Consider the following 15,466-nt stretch of genomic DNA (forward strand, 5'->3'; position numbering starts at 1 on the left):
ACAACAGGTTTCTGGGATGACCACTGCTCCTTTTCCCCTAACCCTCCATTGCGCCTTGAACGCCTTAAATATGCCTTGCACAAAATCCAGTTGTGGTTTACCAAGAGATTGGCTGTGAAGAGAAGAGAGCTGGCACCAAAAGTTGAAAGATGGCTCTAAGTTTTCTAAGCACGCTTGAATAAATGCATTTTTGGAAGCTTCTTTTTGTCTTTTTTAGTAAATGGACTTTCCAGAGTTTGCAAACAAAAAAACTGCATTTTTGTATAAGGAGTAGGAAATTTAGTTTAATTTCTCTCTGGCCTCATCTGTCTGAAATGTTAAAAATGATAGTTGTTCATGCACTGGAGGGAAGCAACCTGGAATTGAGGAGAAACTTCCCAAGGTGAAGGACAATTAACCATTGGAACAGCTTGCCTGCAGAAGTTGTGGGTGCTTTATCCCTGGAGGTTTTTTAAGAAGAGACTTGGAGAATCACTCCTCTGCAATGATATAGGATCTCCTGCTTGAGAGTAGTGGGCTGGACTAGAAGACCTCCAAGGTCCCTTCCAGCTCTATTCTGATTCTCATTTTCTGGACTTTAACAACAGCTATTGGTCACTAGGATCCAGGCCAGGGTTTAGTTCATACCTTGCTGTTTCTAAATTCAAGGCAATTTTCTTTGGATTCCAAATTGAAAGGAGGAGGCAGGGTGGGTTAGGAAGGAGCTGAAGTATTGAGCAATCATGTCATGGGTGCATCTTACTTACCTTCAGGCTGAATTCTCTGGTTTAGTAAACATTTTTTTTAAATCATTCGATAATTAATCTTCTAAGTATTCTTGGACTCAAAATAACATTGGCAACAGCTCTCTTCCCTTGACAGCCAATCTCTTGGTAAACAAGAACTGGTTTTTGTGCAGGCATATTTAAGGCTTTCAAGGCGCATTGGAGAGTTAGGGGAAAGGATGAACTGAGTTTTCTGCAGGGGCTAAATTGCATTTGAATGTGTCTGTCTATATGGACCCTGAGGAGAAGCATTTCTGCAGCACACCTTAGCTTGACTGCAGTGTCCAGGTATTATGTACCAAATTTCATTTTTTTTTTCCTGAATTTCCAATTCAAAATTTTGTTTCTTCTGCCAGAAGCATCATGGGGAATGATAGGTGGAAAGTTGGAAAATAGAGTGAGGGGAGAAGAGAAGCCTTCAAAGAAACAGATCCTAAGTTGTCATTTTGCAAAAGAAAAGGAGCTTTATATGCATCAACTTTGCCCAACCCAGAGCACAACCTAGATGACAACCAAACAACACTACCTCTGACCATTATTACTGGGGGTTTCAGGACATGGAGTTTGAGCAACACAAAAGAGCCAAGAGAACATGAATGGCATAGGATCTCCTGCTTGAGCAGGGGTTGGACTAGAAGACCTCCAAGGTCCCTTCCAGCTCTGTTCTGATTCTGATTCATTTTATTTTTAGTGGCCAGATACCAATGGGTGTCCTTGTGTAAGTTTGCTAACACAGAGCAGGACATTAGGAGAAAGATCATTCAAGGTTGCCTATTTGTCAAATGAAGAAAACACATGTAGAAGAATGTGATTTAACTATAATCCAAGGCATTGCAAGAATAGATGTAGTGGATGTGGCAGATATGGAAGCTGAGGTGAGAAACCAAAGGATTGCTATTCAAGTTCCTCCACCTTTTCCTCATGTAAATGCAAGGATGTTTGCCATTAGGGGAGTCCTCTTCAGACAGTAGGCCATTCCTCTAGGTTTAGACAAGTGTTTCTCAACCTTAGCTATTTTAAGATGAGTGGGCTTAAGTTTCCTGAAATCTCCAGTCATCTTGCTGGATTAGACTATGTTGTTGTTAGTTGCGAAGTTGTGTCCAACCCATCGCAACCCATGGACAACGTTCTTCCAGGCCTTCCTGTCCTCTACCATCCTCTGGAGTCCATTTAAGCTCACGCCTACTGCTTCAGTGACTCCATCCAGCCACCTCATTCTCTGTCGTCCCCTTCTTCTTTTGCCCTCAATCGTTCCCAGCATTAGGCTCTTCTCCAGTGAGTCCTTCCTTCTCATTAGGGGGCCAAAGTATTTGAGTTTCATCTTCAGGATCTGGCCTTCTAAAGAGCAGTCAGGGTTGATCTCCTCTAGGACTGACCAGTTTGATGGCCTTGCAGTCCAAGGGACTCGCAGGATTCTCCTCCTCCAGCACCAGAGTTCAAAGGCCTCAATTCTTTGGCGCTCAGCCTTTCTTATGGTCCAACTTTCACAGCCATACATTGCAACTAGGAAAACCATAGTCTTGACTATACGCACTTTCGTTGGCAGGGTGATGTCTCTGCTTTTTAGTATGCTGTCTAGATTTGCCATAGCTTTCCTCCCCAGGAGCAAGCATCTTTTAATTTATTGGCTGTATCCCCCATCTGTGGTGATCTTGGAGCCCAGGAAATTAGGTTATATAAACACCCAAATCATCAAATCCCAGAAAGACTGTGAGTTTGTGAGTGCTAATGATAACATTTATGCTTCCATAATACATTCTATGCAAAAAAAAGGTTTGCCACCAATGATCTAGTGGATTTTCATATAAACTGCAGCTTTATTGGTAGATGGTTTGATGTTTCATATTTAGTCTAATCACAAAGTTTGGGCTGGTATTCACAGTTCTTTTCTCCGTCCCTTTCCCCCATTCTGGAGCGGTGCCATCAACTCTACTTTTTGTGCCCAAGGCCAAATGATACCGCATGGTCAGTACATTTACTACTGAGGTTCAGAGTGCAAATGCAGAGATCTCTAGGTCTATGTATATTTGTTTTAGCCCTGTAGTGTTTACTGTTTACTGATGATGTACGGATGTTTGATAGTTGACCTTTGTTTATTCATGTCAGAAGGACCTTCAAGTGATAGACATATAACATTCAACACTGAGCAAATAAAAAGACATAAAATAGGTCACAAAAACATAGCTCGTAAAGGGTATGTAAAATAAGTAGGATTAAAGCTAAATGACATTTCCCCAGTATTGGATCACATCAACAGCAAATTTTTCTCACCAGTATGAGGTCTTCCTCTGTACATGTTGAAGGATGTGGTGTGCACCATAACATGTGAAATGAATTGTTCTTCTCCACATTCACACAGTTAGCAGTTGATACTGCTTGTCTGTGGAAACCAAAGGAGGGATGTTAGATATTGAACTCATTGGATGCAGGGCAAAATTTGATTTATTTTTCCTGATTGTCTATGGAGATTCTTAGTCATCCAGGTCATGGTTGTCCCAAAGATGCTTTTACAAAAGGCAACTGGACTTTGTTTTTCCTTGAAGACATTTCACTTTTCATTGAAGAAGCTTCTTCAGTTCTGAAGTCAGAACTGAAGAAGCTTCTTGGATGAGAAGCGAAATGTCTTCAGGGAAAAAAAAAGTCCAGTTACAAACTGAAAAAGCTTCTTGGATGAGAAGCAAAATATCTTCAAGGAAAAACAAAATCCAGTTGCCTTTGGAAAAAGCATCTTTGGGACAGTTTTGCTGATTCCAAGACAGTTATGTTTGGACTCCAGAAGAGAATCTAAAACCAAAGTAATAGGACAAGCCACAGTCTCTTGCAGAGTGATTTCATAAACATACGTTTATTCATTGGTTAACCGAATGTCTGATGTTTGCTGAAGTGAAAATATCACATCACTTCACAACTCTAAAATCTGAAACAATGTAGATTGTTCTGAATCACCCAACCCACGGGTTTTTTTTTTTTTTAAAGCACACTTCTGCCAACAGAATTCTGTCACCAAGATGGACATTTGAAAATAAGAAAAAAATGAGTTCTTCAACGTATAACCAGGGCAACAGCAATACACTTTTTAAAACTAATTCCACAATAAATTAATCCATAAACTGTTACCTACCCCAGTTTATGGAAATAAGATTAGCAAAAGGGGAAAAAAATCTAGTTGTGTAAGATAAAGTAAGAGAGGGAAGTTTCCCCTTTGGATATGTTCATATTGTTTTCATGGAGTCTTTGGGACCCTGGAAGGCATCCTGCTCCAAGAGGCTGCACCAGCAAAGACTCATTTCTGGCGGAGTTTGGGGGAGAGAAAGAAAGACTTCTGCTGCTTCTGCTGCTTTCCTTGCATGAAGCCAAAAGTCTCTCTCTCTTTCTCTCTCCCTGAGAACGGAGCTGGAGATGGTAAAGAATGACTGATCAGTAGGAAAAAGGGGGTGGGGTTTTTTCCTGCAGACTTTTTTTGGGATCTTCCCAGGATCTCTGCGGCTTCTGCTTTTTCTACACACACACACACACACACACACACCTACCTACATATAATGTGTTATAACAGGGCTCCCCAATCCACGAGCCATAGCCCGTTAGGAAAACGGGCAGCACAAGAGAGCGAGTGTGCATACGTGAAGCTCCATTTGCTTAAGTGGTGGACACTTGCACTCGCACCTGAAGCACTGCTCACACAAATGGAGCCAAGCACGCTTCCATCTGCTACTCAAACAGAATTATCCCCCCTTCCCTGCCAGGCCACCAAGCTGGAAAAGTTGTGGATCGCTGAGTTATGTCACCTTTTTAGTGCTGTTGTAACTTCAAATGGCCACTAAATGAATGGTTGTTAAGTCAAAGAGTACCCATATGGGAGCTCCCGCTGGGGTGTTCCTAAAAAGTGAAGATGGGTGATGGAAGAATAATGGAGTACCCAGAGGGTTGGATTATAAAAGTAACAGAGCTTGCAGAAATGGCAACGCTGATAGAAGACTTATCTGGAGTTTTTATGGATAGAAGAAAGGACTGAATTCATATTTATAGTTTTGGGAAGGAGACAGAATAAGATGGCAGTTACCAGATAAAAAATAAGGGTAAAAATCATAATTCTATTTTTTCCTGCTCTACTTCTTTTTTCTTATTTTCTATTTCCTTTTTTTTTTCTTTAACTGTTTCAAGCTTTGTTGAATTGAAAAATTCTAACACTTTTTTTTTTTTAGAAAAGGCAGAAGTTATCCACCAAAAAAACTCAAGATAGAAACTGCAAAAATGAAACGTTTCTTTTTTTTTTTATGTATGTTGCATGTGATGCTTGCAGCAGTTTTCTTACTGTGGGTTAATATCATCCTTTGCTATTTGTGTCCCTTGTTTAAAACTATTGTTTAATCGTGACTATTTTATGTTTTTTAAATTAAGCGTGAACCAGAGTCACTTTTATAAGAGAGGGACAACTGTACAACTATTATAAATAAATGTAAATAAAGATGAAGCTTTGTTCGCATGGTCACATCCACCATGTTGGCTTTGGTTCAGTCACCATTTGAAGTTTCAACAGCATTAAAATGTGACTTATGACCAGTTTTCACGCAACTGTGGAAGTATGCCCATAGTCATGTGAAAAATTTCAGGCGCTTGGCAACTGGCATGTGTTTATGACAGTTGCACTGTCCAGTATTTACCACATTATAAAAAAGATGTTGAGACTCTAGAAAAAGTGTAGAGAAGAGCAACCAGGATGATTAAGGGACTGGAGACTAAGTAGGAGTGGGATTCTACCAGTTCGCACCTATTCGCTAGAACCGGTTTTTAACATTCTAAGCAGTTCGGAGAACCAGTTATTAGAAGAAATTCCTGGCCTAATCCTGTAAGGAAGGCAGGAAGGAAACATTCTGGTGTCGCTTACAGAAACTGCCTCTCTGTTAACCCTTATTACATTTTTGGCAGGACTAGACTTCCTGTCACAGGAACGTCTCTGGAGTTTTTTTCCCTCCTTTGCTTGTACTTTGCTTGTGTGGAGTGACCATTCAAAGTTACAATGGCACTGAAAAAAGTGACTTATGACCATTTTTCACACTTACGACTGTTGCAGCATCCCCACAGTCATGAGAGGCCAGGCGAGGAGATGCGTGCCTTGATGTGAGTGATATTGAGTTGGCCACACCCAGCCAATAACATGACCACTAACCCATGTCCACTCAGTCACATGACCACCAAGCCATGCTCACCACCTAAGCCACGCCCACAGAACCGGTTGTTAAAAAATTGAATCCCACCCCTGAGACTAAGGCATATGAAGAACTGTTACAGGAACTGGGCATGACTAATCTAGTGAAGAGAAGGACCAGGGGAGACATGATAGCAGTCTTCCAATATTTGAGGGGCTGCCACAGAGAGGAAGGGGTCAAGCTATTTTCCAAGGCACCTGACGGCCAGACAAGGAATAATGGATGGAAACCGAACAAGGAGAGATTCAACCTGGAAATAAGGAGAAACTTTCTGACAGAACAATCAACCAATGGAGCAGCTTGCCTTTGGAAGTTGTGGGAGCGCCATCACTTGAGACCTACAAGAAGAGATTGGACTGCCATTTCTCAGAAATGGTATAGGGTCTCCCGCTTGGGCAGGGGGGTGGACTAGATGACCTATAAGGTCCCTTCCAACACTGATTATCTGTTATCTATTATCTGATCGCCATTTGTAACCTTTCCAGATGGTTTCCAACAAGCAAAGTCAATACAGGTAATCCTCGACTTACGACCACAATTGAGCCCAAAATTTATGTTGCTATGAGATATTTGCTGTGAGTTTTGCTCCATTTTATGACCTTTCTTGCCACAGTTGTTAAGTGAATCGCTGCAGTTATTAAGTTAGTAGCACGGTTATTAGGTGAATCTGGCTTCCCACTCTTACAAGATACAGGCAATATATTTTGTTTACAGTATAAGTTGGGGCAAGTAAGTATTTTTGTGACTTGGACCAAAAGTTCATTAAAAAAAATGTTCTGGTTTGGATGCCACAGGACTCAGGCCAATTGTTTGTTTTGTGAAGTGGTGGGGTTTTTTTGACGCTGGAGTAAAAAGGAAGAATTGGAGGTTTAGAAGAAGAAAAAAGCAAGGAATAGTGTGCCACCCAAAATCAGTGTTGTTGCTGCCTAATTGAGGAGCATACCAACTTTAAAGTGTCCTGGCTGGGGAATTCTGGGAGTCAAAGTCCACATTACTTAAAAGTTTCCAAGAATAAGAAATGCTGACTAGAGAATGTTCTGGAGATCACAAAACCTGTTTAGATACCGGCATGATTGTCAGCAAATAGCAGAAGGAGGACGAGCAGAAGAGGGCCTGGTAAGAACGCTGCAAAAATTGCAGCAAGAGCAACCTGGGAAATGGCCAAAAAACACAAAAGCAAAAAGTAAATCAGTAGTTAATCTTATGACAATATGGCAGCAGGAAGAATTATTTTGAAAGGAAGGTTCCTGAAATAAATAACCTGAGACTGCTACGAGACCGTTGGCCAAAAAACAAGCTAAGAGCAAATTCCACAAATGGCCAGATTGAGAGCGACGTAAAATTGCCACATACACATGAATGATCTCTCCTCTCTCCCCCACCTCAGGCCTGTTCAAGAGACATTGGTGGAAGTTAAAGAAGTCCGGAGCATAACCAGAAAAATAATGCAGAAAAATTACACAACTGACCAGTTGCCTCAATCTCTTCACCCTCAGGACAATTTTTATAAGCATTCAACTTACAACAGTTCATCTTGTCAAGTGACTGTTCAAAGTTACAACAGTACTGAAAAAGTGACTTGTGATTGTTTTTCACACTTAACAACCATCCCCATGGTCACGTAATCAAAATTCAGGTGCTTGGCACCAGAAGGCAGGACAAGAAACAATGGGCGGTTAACTGATCCAAAGAGAGAAGCAACCTGGAATTAAGGAGAAACTTCCTAAGTTCCTAGTTGTCTTTTGTGAAGACAACTAACCAGTGGAACAGCTTCCCTTCAGAAATTGTGGGTGCTTCAACACTGAAGGTTTTTAAGAGGAGACTGGGCAGTCACTTGTCTGAAATACTATACAGTCACCTGCTTGAGCAGGGGGTTGGACTAGATGACCTCGAAGGTACCTTCTTGCTCTGTTCTGATTAACTCATATTTATGATGGTTGCTGTCCCAACATCTGACACGCAAAGTCAATGGGGCAGCCCGATTCACTTAACAACCGTTTTAGTAATTTAACAACTGCAGTAATTCACTTAACCGTGGCAAGAAACGTCTTAAAATGGGACAAAACTCAACAAACATCTCACTTAGCATAAACAACACACAACATAAATTTTGGGCTTAATTATGGTCGTAAGTGGAGGACTGCCTGTATTTAAATAAATACCTTTGTTTAAAAAAATACAGGTATTCTATCTATATATCACATTTCTGTGACTGTCCCCTCACACAAAGCAATTCTTAACGGCATACAACAGTTGAATAAAACTGCAAATACATTCATAAAAGTCATTTTAAAGGGATAAAAATCAAAATAATATTATAAAAAACATAAAACATACAGATTCCACAGAAAGAGCAAGAATATCAATCACAGTATATCTAAGAATGTCTCTGGTTCATAAAGACCTCTCAGGCCTGATATTATAACTGGGTCTTAAGGGACTTCCTAAACCAGAGGTCTCCAAACTTGGCAACTTTAAGACTTGTGGACTTCAACTGCCAGAATTTCTGGGAGTTGAAGTCCACAAGTCTTAAAGTTGCCAAGTTTGGGGACCCCAGTCCTAAACAATGGTAGGAAAAGAGAGTGAGCCTAACTTGGGGGGGGGGAGCATGCTTCATAAGAATGCCACAGCAGAGAAGGCCCAACTCCTAGGACCCAGCAAGTCCCTACCTGATGGAACCTATAACGTGCCTTTCCTGCTGTTTCTAACAGGACAGGCTGATGTAATTGGGGACAGGTGATCCCTCAGATAATTGTCCCCATGCCTTGAAGGACTTTAAAAGGTCAGAAATAGCACTTAGAACTGGACCCAGAAGCAGCCAGTGCAGCTCATAAAGCAGAACACATATGACCACTTGCACCATTGCATTCTGCACTAGTTGAAGCTTTCTGATACTCTTCAAGGGTAGCCCCACGTGGAGCAGTCCAATCTGGAAGTGACTACTAGGGCATGAATGACTTAATGGAGTCTCCTTCCATGTAATTTTCCACAGATAGTAGGACAGTTGAATAAAACAGCAGATAAATTAAGAAAAGTCTGGCTGAGCACCACTAAGATGCCCAGTTGGAGCCATAGAAGCATCCCAGTGAGAGGAACAGATTGTAGCCTAGCTGTTCTGACCGAGGCTTCCTGAGACAGTAATTAAGCACACACTTAGCCCAAACATCTCGTTTTATTTCAACGCTGGGAATTATCTGCATTCCCAGCCTGTAATGAGTCCCAAATAGTCCCTTGAGATAAGCACCCACCTTTCTCTCCTTTGAATTGCTGCCAACAACTAAAGTGCCAAATTAACTGTAAAAAAACAACCAAAGTACCAAGTCCACACAGCTTCAAAGTTTAACTCAAACAGAGCGAACGACTTTGCTTCCTGCAAAGGTTTCTCTACCTTTGCCTGTCCTTTATACCTTATGGGAGGGACAATCACCTCCAAGCCTTACTCCCAAGTCACCCCTTTTGTCTTAGCTGCTCTTGCCTTCTAGCAGCTCTGTGCACACACACGCACACTGGGAACAGGCTCCCCTTGTTCCTCTGCCTTGCAGCTGCCAGACTCTGGAGACTCCGGACTCAGCATCCTACTCCCATATGGTCCCGCCTCATCTCTGTTTCAGGCGCAGGACCCTTGTCTGAGTCCTCCCCAGACTCCCAGACTGGTCCCCGTTCTTCGCCACTGTCCAATTCCGCTGCCATCTGCACAGGCTGCCGGCGAACCATACTAGCAGCTTGCTTCAGCCCAACCCAAAAGGGCTCCTGACGATAGCAGAAATTGATTTGACTTGATGCGTGCCACCAGCTTCCAGGAAGCCTTGTCTCTCGAGAATGGGAGTGCACTGTTTCTCAGCCCGCATTGGGATCTTCAGGCAGTGACAGTGGGGAGTTGAGGCAAAGCAATATTTGGCCAGTGAAACAGGGTCAGTAGCTGGCACTGCCTTAGCAAATGGGGAACAAGATGGCCGTGGAAGGCCAAGTCTGCCTGTCAGCTGTTAAGGGTCACTCTGCCAGCTCAGGAAACACTGCCCAGGTATGGGGGGAAAAGAGAAGCAAAACTGGGGTAGATTTGGGGAATAGGCTTCCTAAATTATCCTATAAATCAAGTGTGGGCAACTATGAGAACTTTATGACCTGTGATCTTCCAACTCCCAGAATTCATAGTTGGCCATTTTAGAAACTGTCATAACAAAATAATACAGTACGTATCAACCCAGGAAAAAAAAAACTAAATATTGGTATACTAGTTAAAGTTGCCAGCCAAGAGGCCACAATGAAACATTTTAAGTTCAAGGAATAAAATGTATTTACTGCTGTAATTGGATAACTTTGTTTTTAATTTTTGTATCAAATTATGAAAAAACACTAGCATAGCAAGTCTCAGGGGTTGGTACTCGTTATGGTTTGAGAACCCTGACATATGCAGAGACATCATTTTTCACTTCTTCTTTCTACAAAAAGCATCAAGCTACCCACTTCCTTCTCAGGAACAAACGTTCTTTAAAAGTGATCACTGCTCTGTCTTGGTCTTGCTTGACAGACCTTCAAAACTCCAACTCTGCAAAAAAAATTTTTAAAAAAAAACCTTGAACTATTTTTGCCATTTTAAACATTTTAACTATGTGAGGAGTAAAGAGAGAAACATAAGTATGTGCACCTTTGCGTTAACACATTTCATTTTATTATTTTTTATGTTGAAGTACCGTACAAAACTTTTCATTTTCTTTTTATCTTACAGTAACAAATTCTGACGCAAATACTGAAGCTTACAATGATGAAATAAACACTTCTTTCCTTTTTTTTTTTTTTTTTAAGTGAATGAGCCTGGAAAGTATGGCTGGAATGATGTGAGGAAGAGAAATAAGAGAGGCGTTTGGTATTATTGCATATATCTAGGATGAGAACACACACACACACACACAAAACTTTTGCTGCTGGAATCCATTCATTCGAGCTCACTCTGTTCTGCAGGGGAGGAACATGCAGATCCAGAGGGGCATATGGCCGTGAACCGAGAAAGAGCCCCCTCACCCTTGCTAACTGGAAAAGAACAATGAAAATTAAAGAATAATAATTCCATCCTTTACTGGAGGTCAGCAATGGCATCAAAAAGGGGATTTGATAGGAAGATGAAAGAGGAAAAAAAAAAAATGCAGGCTCAGACCAAGAGAGCATTCGGTGCCATGTGCCCGCACGAGACAAAAACCACAGGGGTGGGTGTGTGTGCGATATGGGTCGTACTGATCAAATGGCTTTAGACCAGCCCTTTGGAAATGGAAACCAGCGCTGCATAAATCAGGCCAGGCAATACCGGTAGACGAAAGCCTACGAGTGAGAACTACCGAGAACTTCCTCCCCTTCCCCTTCCTTTTGGCCACAAGTTTGGAAATGAGTTTATGGCTTTATGCCAAAGAGCATGCAGTCAAGCCACCAGTCTCCAGGTTCATCCAGACATAGGGACAGGTACGGCCCTGAGAAGCAGGACAGGTTGGGGGATGCTGAAGCGGAGGCCCTGTCAGAAAGGATGTTACCCCTGGTGTCATGGGAAGGCTGAGGAACTCCAGCATGGCTTGCTCGCCTCAGCGTCCGGGTTCAAAGAAGAGGCAGGCTCTGCATCCTGGTTAAATGGAGCCATGGGGGCGGGGGGGGGGGAAGGCTGGAGTGTGAGGGCATTTGAATCGGGCATCATTCCCTCTGCCCCACCGCCCGTTCAGCAGCAGGTAAAGTGCTTGGAAAGCGAGGCAGATTGAAAGAGTCGGGAGAAGCTTCCAAAGACCACGAGATAATGGGGTTTTCTTTTCCGCTCTCCATTTTTGCATATTTAAAAACAGAAGCAGCTGCATAGGAAGCTTAAAAACAGATTGCTGTCATGTCACTGTACACTGGGGAAGGAAAAGAAAGCCAGCAAAAGGGGAGGCGGGGGGGCAGGAGTGTCACTGCAAGGCAGGCTGAGTTTTGCCAGGTGAATGCCAACATAGACGGAGGCAAGGCCTGAGGAGTTCTTAAAACCATCTCCTCCAACCCTTCCCAGGCGAATCCAGGAGGGAGAAAAACGAGGAAAGGAAACAATGGTCTCTTCCCAAGTTCTTAGGGATTGCCAGCCTAGGAAGCACCTTTTTTTACACACCCCCACCCCAAGAATAGCTTCTCTGCAGAGATCGTGCCCAGCGGTGTAAAGTAGGACCCCTAGCACCAAAACACAAAAGCCACTAGGAGTGAAGTGAAGAAGGAATTCAAAATGCAGCAGCAAATGTAAAAAAAAAGAAGAAAAAAAAAAGTTAGCTTAGAACAGTGATTTTTAAACCTTGACCGCTTTAAGATGCACGGACTTCAATTCCCAGAATTCTCCCGCCAGCGTGCTGAGCCAAAGGCCAAATCTCTTAACATCGTCAAGGTTGGAAAAAAAAACAAAAAACCCCAACTTTAGAGAAAGGAGGGTAGGCGGGAAAAGGAAGTAGAAAGAGGAGGGCCACCAATGGAAAGCAAGGTATTGAACAATAGGCAGAGTTAACGATGAACACAAGAAGGAAATATGAGGGGTTGGGAGGGTTTTTTTTTTTTGATCCTCATGGGGCAGTCAAGGAAAGGCAGGACGTTCATCGGAGTTTCTGGAAGGGTAGGAAGTGGGGAATGGTAGGGAAGGGAAGGGAAGCGTTCATCTCGGCGGAGGCTGGGAGAGGATGGGGTGAGCCAGCGTGACATTGAGTGAGTCATTGTGCTGCACGAGGGAGGTGTGCTTGTAGTGCAAAACCAACTCCTTAAGCGAGGCGTAGAGGTTGTAAGGTTCTGCAAAGCCGTAGCCTGTTGCCGTCTTGTAAATCACGCAGTGTTTTGTGTCTCCATCTACCCTGTAGGAACAAAAAAATGAAGAACTTCATTAAATTAACAATTAACACTTTGGGTCATTAAACATTGTTCAAGAAAGACAAAGAACCGCATAAAGGCAATGAGGGACAGCCGGGAATTGGTGGGGGGGGAGAACGGGGGAGCACAGGAAGAAAGAGAAAGTGGATGTTATCCATGATGCAGAATTTAGAAGAATATTGAAAATTTTCTTGGAAGAACAGGTAGTCCTCGGTTAACAACTGTAATCAGGTCTGGGAACTCTTGTCGCTAAGCAATGTGGGCATAAAGTCAAAAAGTCATGTAACCGCACTGACTCGTGATGGCAATTCCGGTCATTAAGGAATCATGGTTTGTTATATGTGAAGTCATGTGACTGCCACTTGTGGCCAGCTTCCCTAGTGGCTCTGCTTGTTGAAAGTCAGCAGTGTAAATTGCAAATGGCAGCCACATGACTGTGGGTTGTTGAGTGGAATTGCAGGCTGGTAGCCAAGCTTCCGAAATTCAGTCATGTGACCGCTGGGATAGCTGGTGCATTGAGGACTGACTGACCATAAGCCTCTTCGTTCAGCACCATCATAATTTCAAATGGTCACTGAACAAGAGGTTGCTAAGCAAGGACCACCTGCGTTTATTGAAGTAAACAAACAAAAAAGGCATATATTGTATCAAAAGAAAATGCAGGTCACGATTGCTATTTTTAATGCTTTAAGATTTTTTTTATTGGGTTATAAAATAAAATAAGATGCAAAATAGGAAAGTAAATAGGAAAACATGGGGAAGGAGAGGGGGAAGAGAAGTGAGGGAGGATAAGAGAAAAAGAAACATTGGCTTCCCACTCTCTCTGTTGCAGTAAAATAAGGCATTAATATCAAATCACAACTTTCTGCATTTCATAATAATATGAACAAGCTATTTCTATAAAGATCTATGAATCTAATCGGTAAAACCCAAAATCAAAATTTCATTCCTTTCTACTTCAAGCACAAAGTTCAGAAGCGGTCTCCATATAGAAACAAAAATACTTATATTCTTTTCTTTAATCAAAATAGTTTAATTTTGCCATTTCATCAACTTCTTCAGCCATTCGTCCGTGTTAGGAATTGAAGTGTCCTTCCGTTTTTCTGCATACAATAGTCTTGCTGCAGCCATAATCGCCATTTTTGAAGAAGCATTTTGTAATAGGTCCCCAACCTTTCTGGTGGGATGAGGATACAGGGAATGGCTGCGCACATGCCTGCCATTCCCACAAATGTACCGCGTTTCTCCAACAATACGGCCTCCCCCAATAGGAAGTCCCAGCATGCTTTATAGACATAAAATCAAATTAAGCCCCTCCCCCCAAATTAAGGCCTATATTAAACATGCGAAATGGGGGGGGGGATGGCGGGGATGGGGGTGGCTGTTAGGAAGTACTTTTGTTGCATACCCAGATATGGTGCTGCCTGCATTGACCTCGGTGTTGGTGGGGCACTTCCGCCACCGTTGCTTTCCCTTCTCCCCGTGCTGCCGCGGCGTTTAAAGCAACGCCGCGGCGTTTGGCGCAGCCACACGCGGCCAGCCAGAGCTCCTCCCTGCAACCGGAGCCCGGAGGCTTTAGGCGCTCCTGTTGCCGCCTTCCCTTTGCCTTTGAAGGCAAAGCCAATTCTTTTAAAAACGACGCCCTACTACGACAAAGACTCCCCTGCCCGAGAGGGCAGCCCAACCCCACATGGGGAGGCGAATCTCCTGGGGCCGCAGCGCAGGATCGGCCCACCCTGGGAGAAGTGCCCAGCCGCCATCCCTGCCTGATGTCAGGCAGAGCGTGAAGAGCTTCGCCTGGGGTGCCCAGCGCAGCTGACAGGTGGGCCCTCCTGCCCAGCGGCGGAGCTCTCGCCAAGGCAGCAAGCGCCTCCCCACCAGACTCTCTGCTCATCCCGCCAGGGCCACGCCAGGGCCATGAGGGCTGGGCAGAGCTGGGAAAGCGAGCCATGGGTGCGCGCCCGCCCGCCAACCGAAAGAGCCGGGCCGACCTGAGCTTGGCTTCCTTTCCAAGTCCCTCCAGCCGAAGGGGCCACCAGGAGAGGCTGCCCGAGACAGTGATAGCGCCCACCCTTCCGCGGACAGGGAGGGAGGTGGCGGCAGTGCTGCTTCCCTGGCCAGAGGGCCCGGCGGAGAGAGCCCAAAGCCCCCGTCCTTTCCACCCCTCGCCCAGCCCATCCCCGTCCCCATGAATCTCCAAACGTGCCGGCAGCTCCAAACGCTGCAGCGGCATGGGCATCGGGCATTGGCGCTCACTCGGCGGGGCTCAGCTTGGAGGAGGACGCGGCGCAGGCCGTCGCCTTGCCTCCCTGTCCACGGATGGGTGGGCGCTATCACTGCCTCAGGCGGCCTCTCCTGGTGGCCCCTTCGGGTTCGGGCTGGAGGGACTTGGGAAGGAAGCCAAGCTCGGGTCGGCCGGGCTCTTTTGCTTGGCAGGCGGGCGCGCACCCGCGGCTCGCTTTCCCAGCTTTTCCCAGCCCATACGGCTCTGGCACGGCCCTGGCGGGATGAGCGGAGGGTCTGGCGGGGAGGCGCTCGCTGACTTGGCAAGAGCTCCGCTGCCGGGCAGGAGGGCCTGCCTGTCAGCTGCGCTGGGCGCCCCAGGAGAAGCTCTTCACGCTCTGCCCAGTGCCAGGCAGGGAT

At 44.5% G+C, this 15,466-nt stretch overlaps 1 protein-coding gene across 2 annotated transcripts in view; it reads right to left on the reverse strand.

Annotated features, from left to right (window-relative positions):
- Positions 1-10,617: 10,617 nt before the first annotated feature.
- Positions 10,618-15,466, reverse strand: part of PIK3R2 (phosphoinositide-3-kinase regulatory subunit 2) — a 31,938-nt gene continuing 27,089 nt past the window's right edge. For both annotated transcript variants that reach the window (XM_087952530.1, XM_087952531.1), the window contains exon 15: positions 10,618-12,807. In XM_087952530.1, coding sequence (XP_087808656.1) covers positions 12,615-12,807 — 193 coding nt within the window. In that variant the 3' untranslated portion in view covers positions 10,618-12,614. The remainder of the gene's footprint in view (positions 12,808-15,466) is intronic.

This window comes from Notechis scutatus, chromosome 1 (assembly GCF_049901735.1).
Source record: "Notechis scutatus isolate UNSWTSFEM ecotype Mainland chromosome 1, rNotScu1.2, whole genome shotgun sequence".
Taxonomy (NCBI): domain Eukaryota; kingdom Metazoa; phylum Chordata; class Lepidosauria; order Squamata; family Elapidae; genus Notechis; species Notechis scutatus.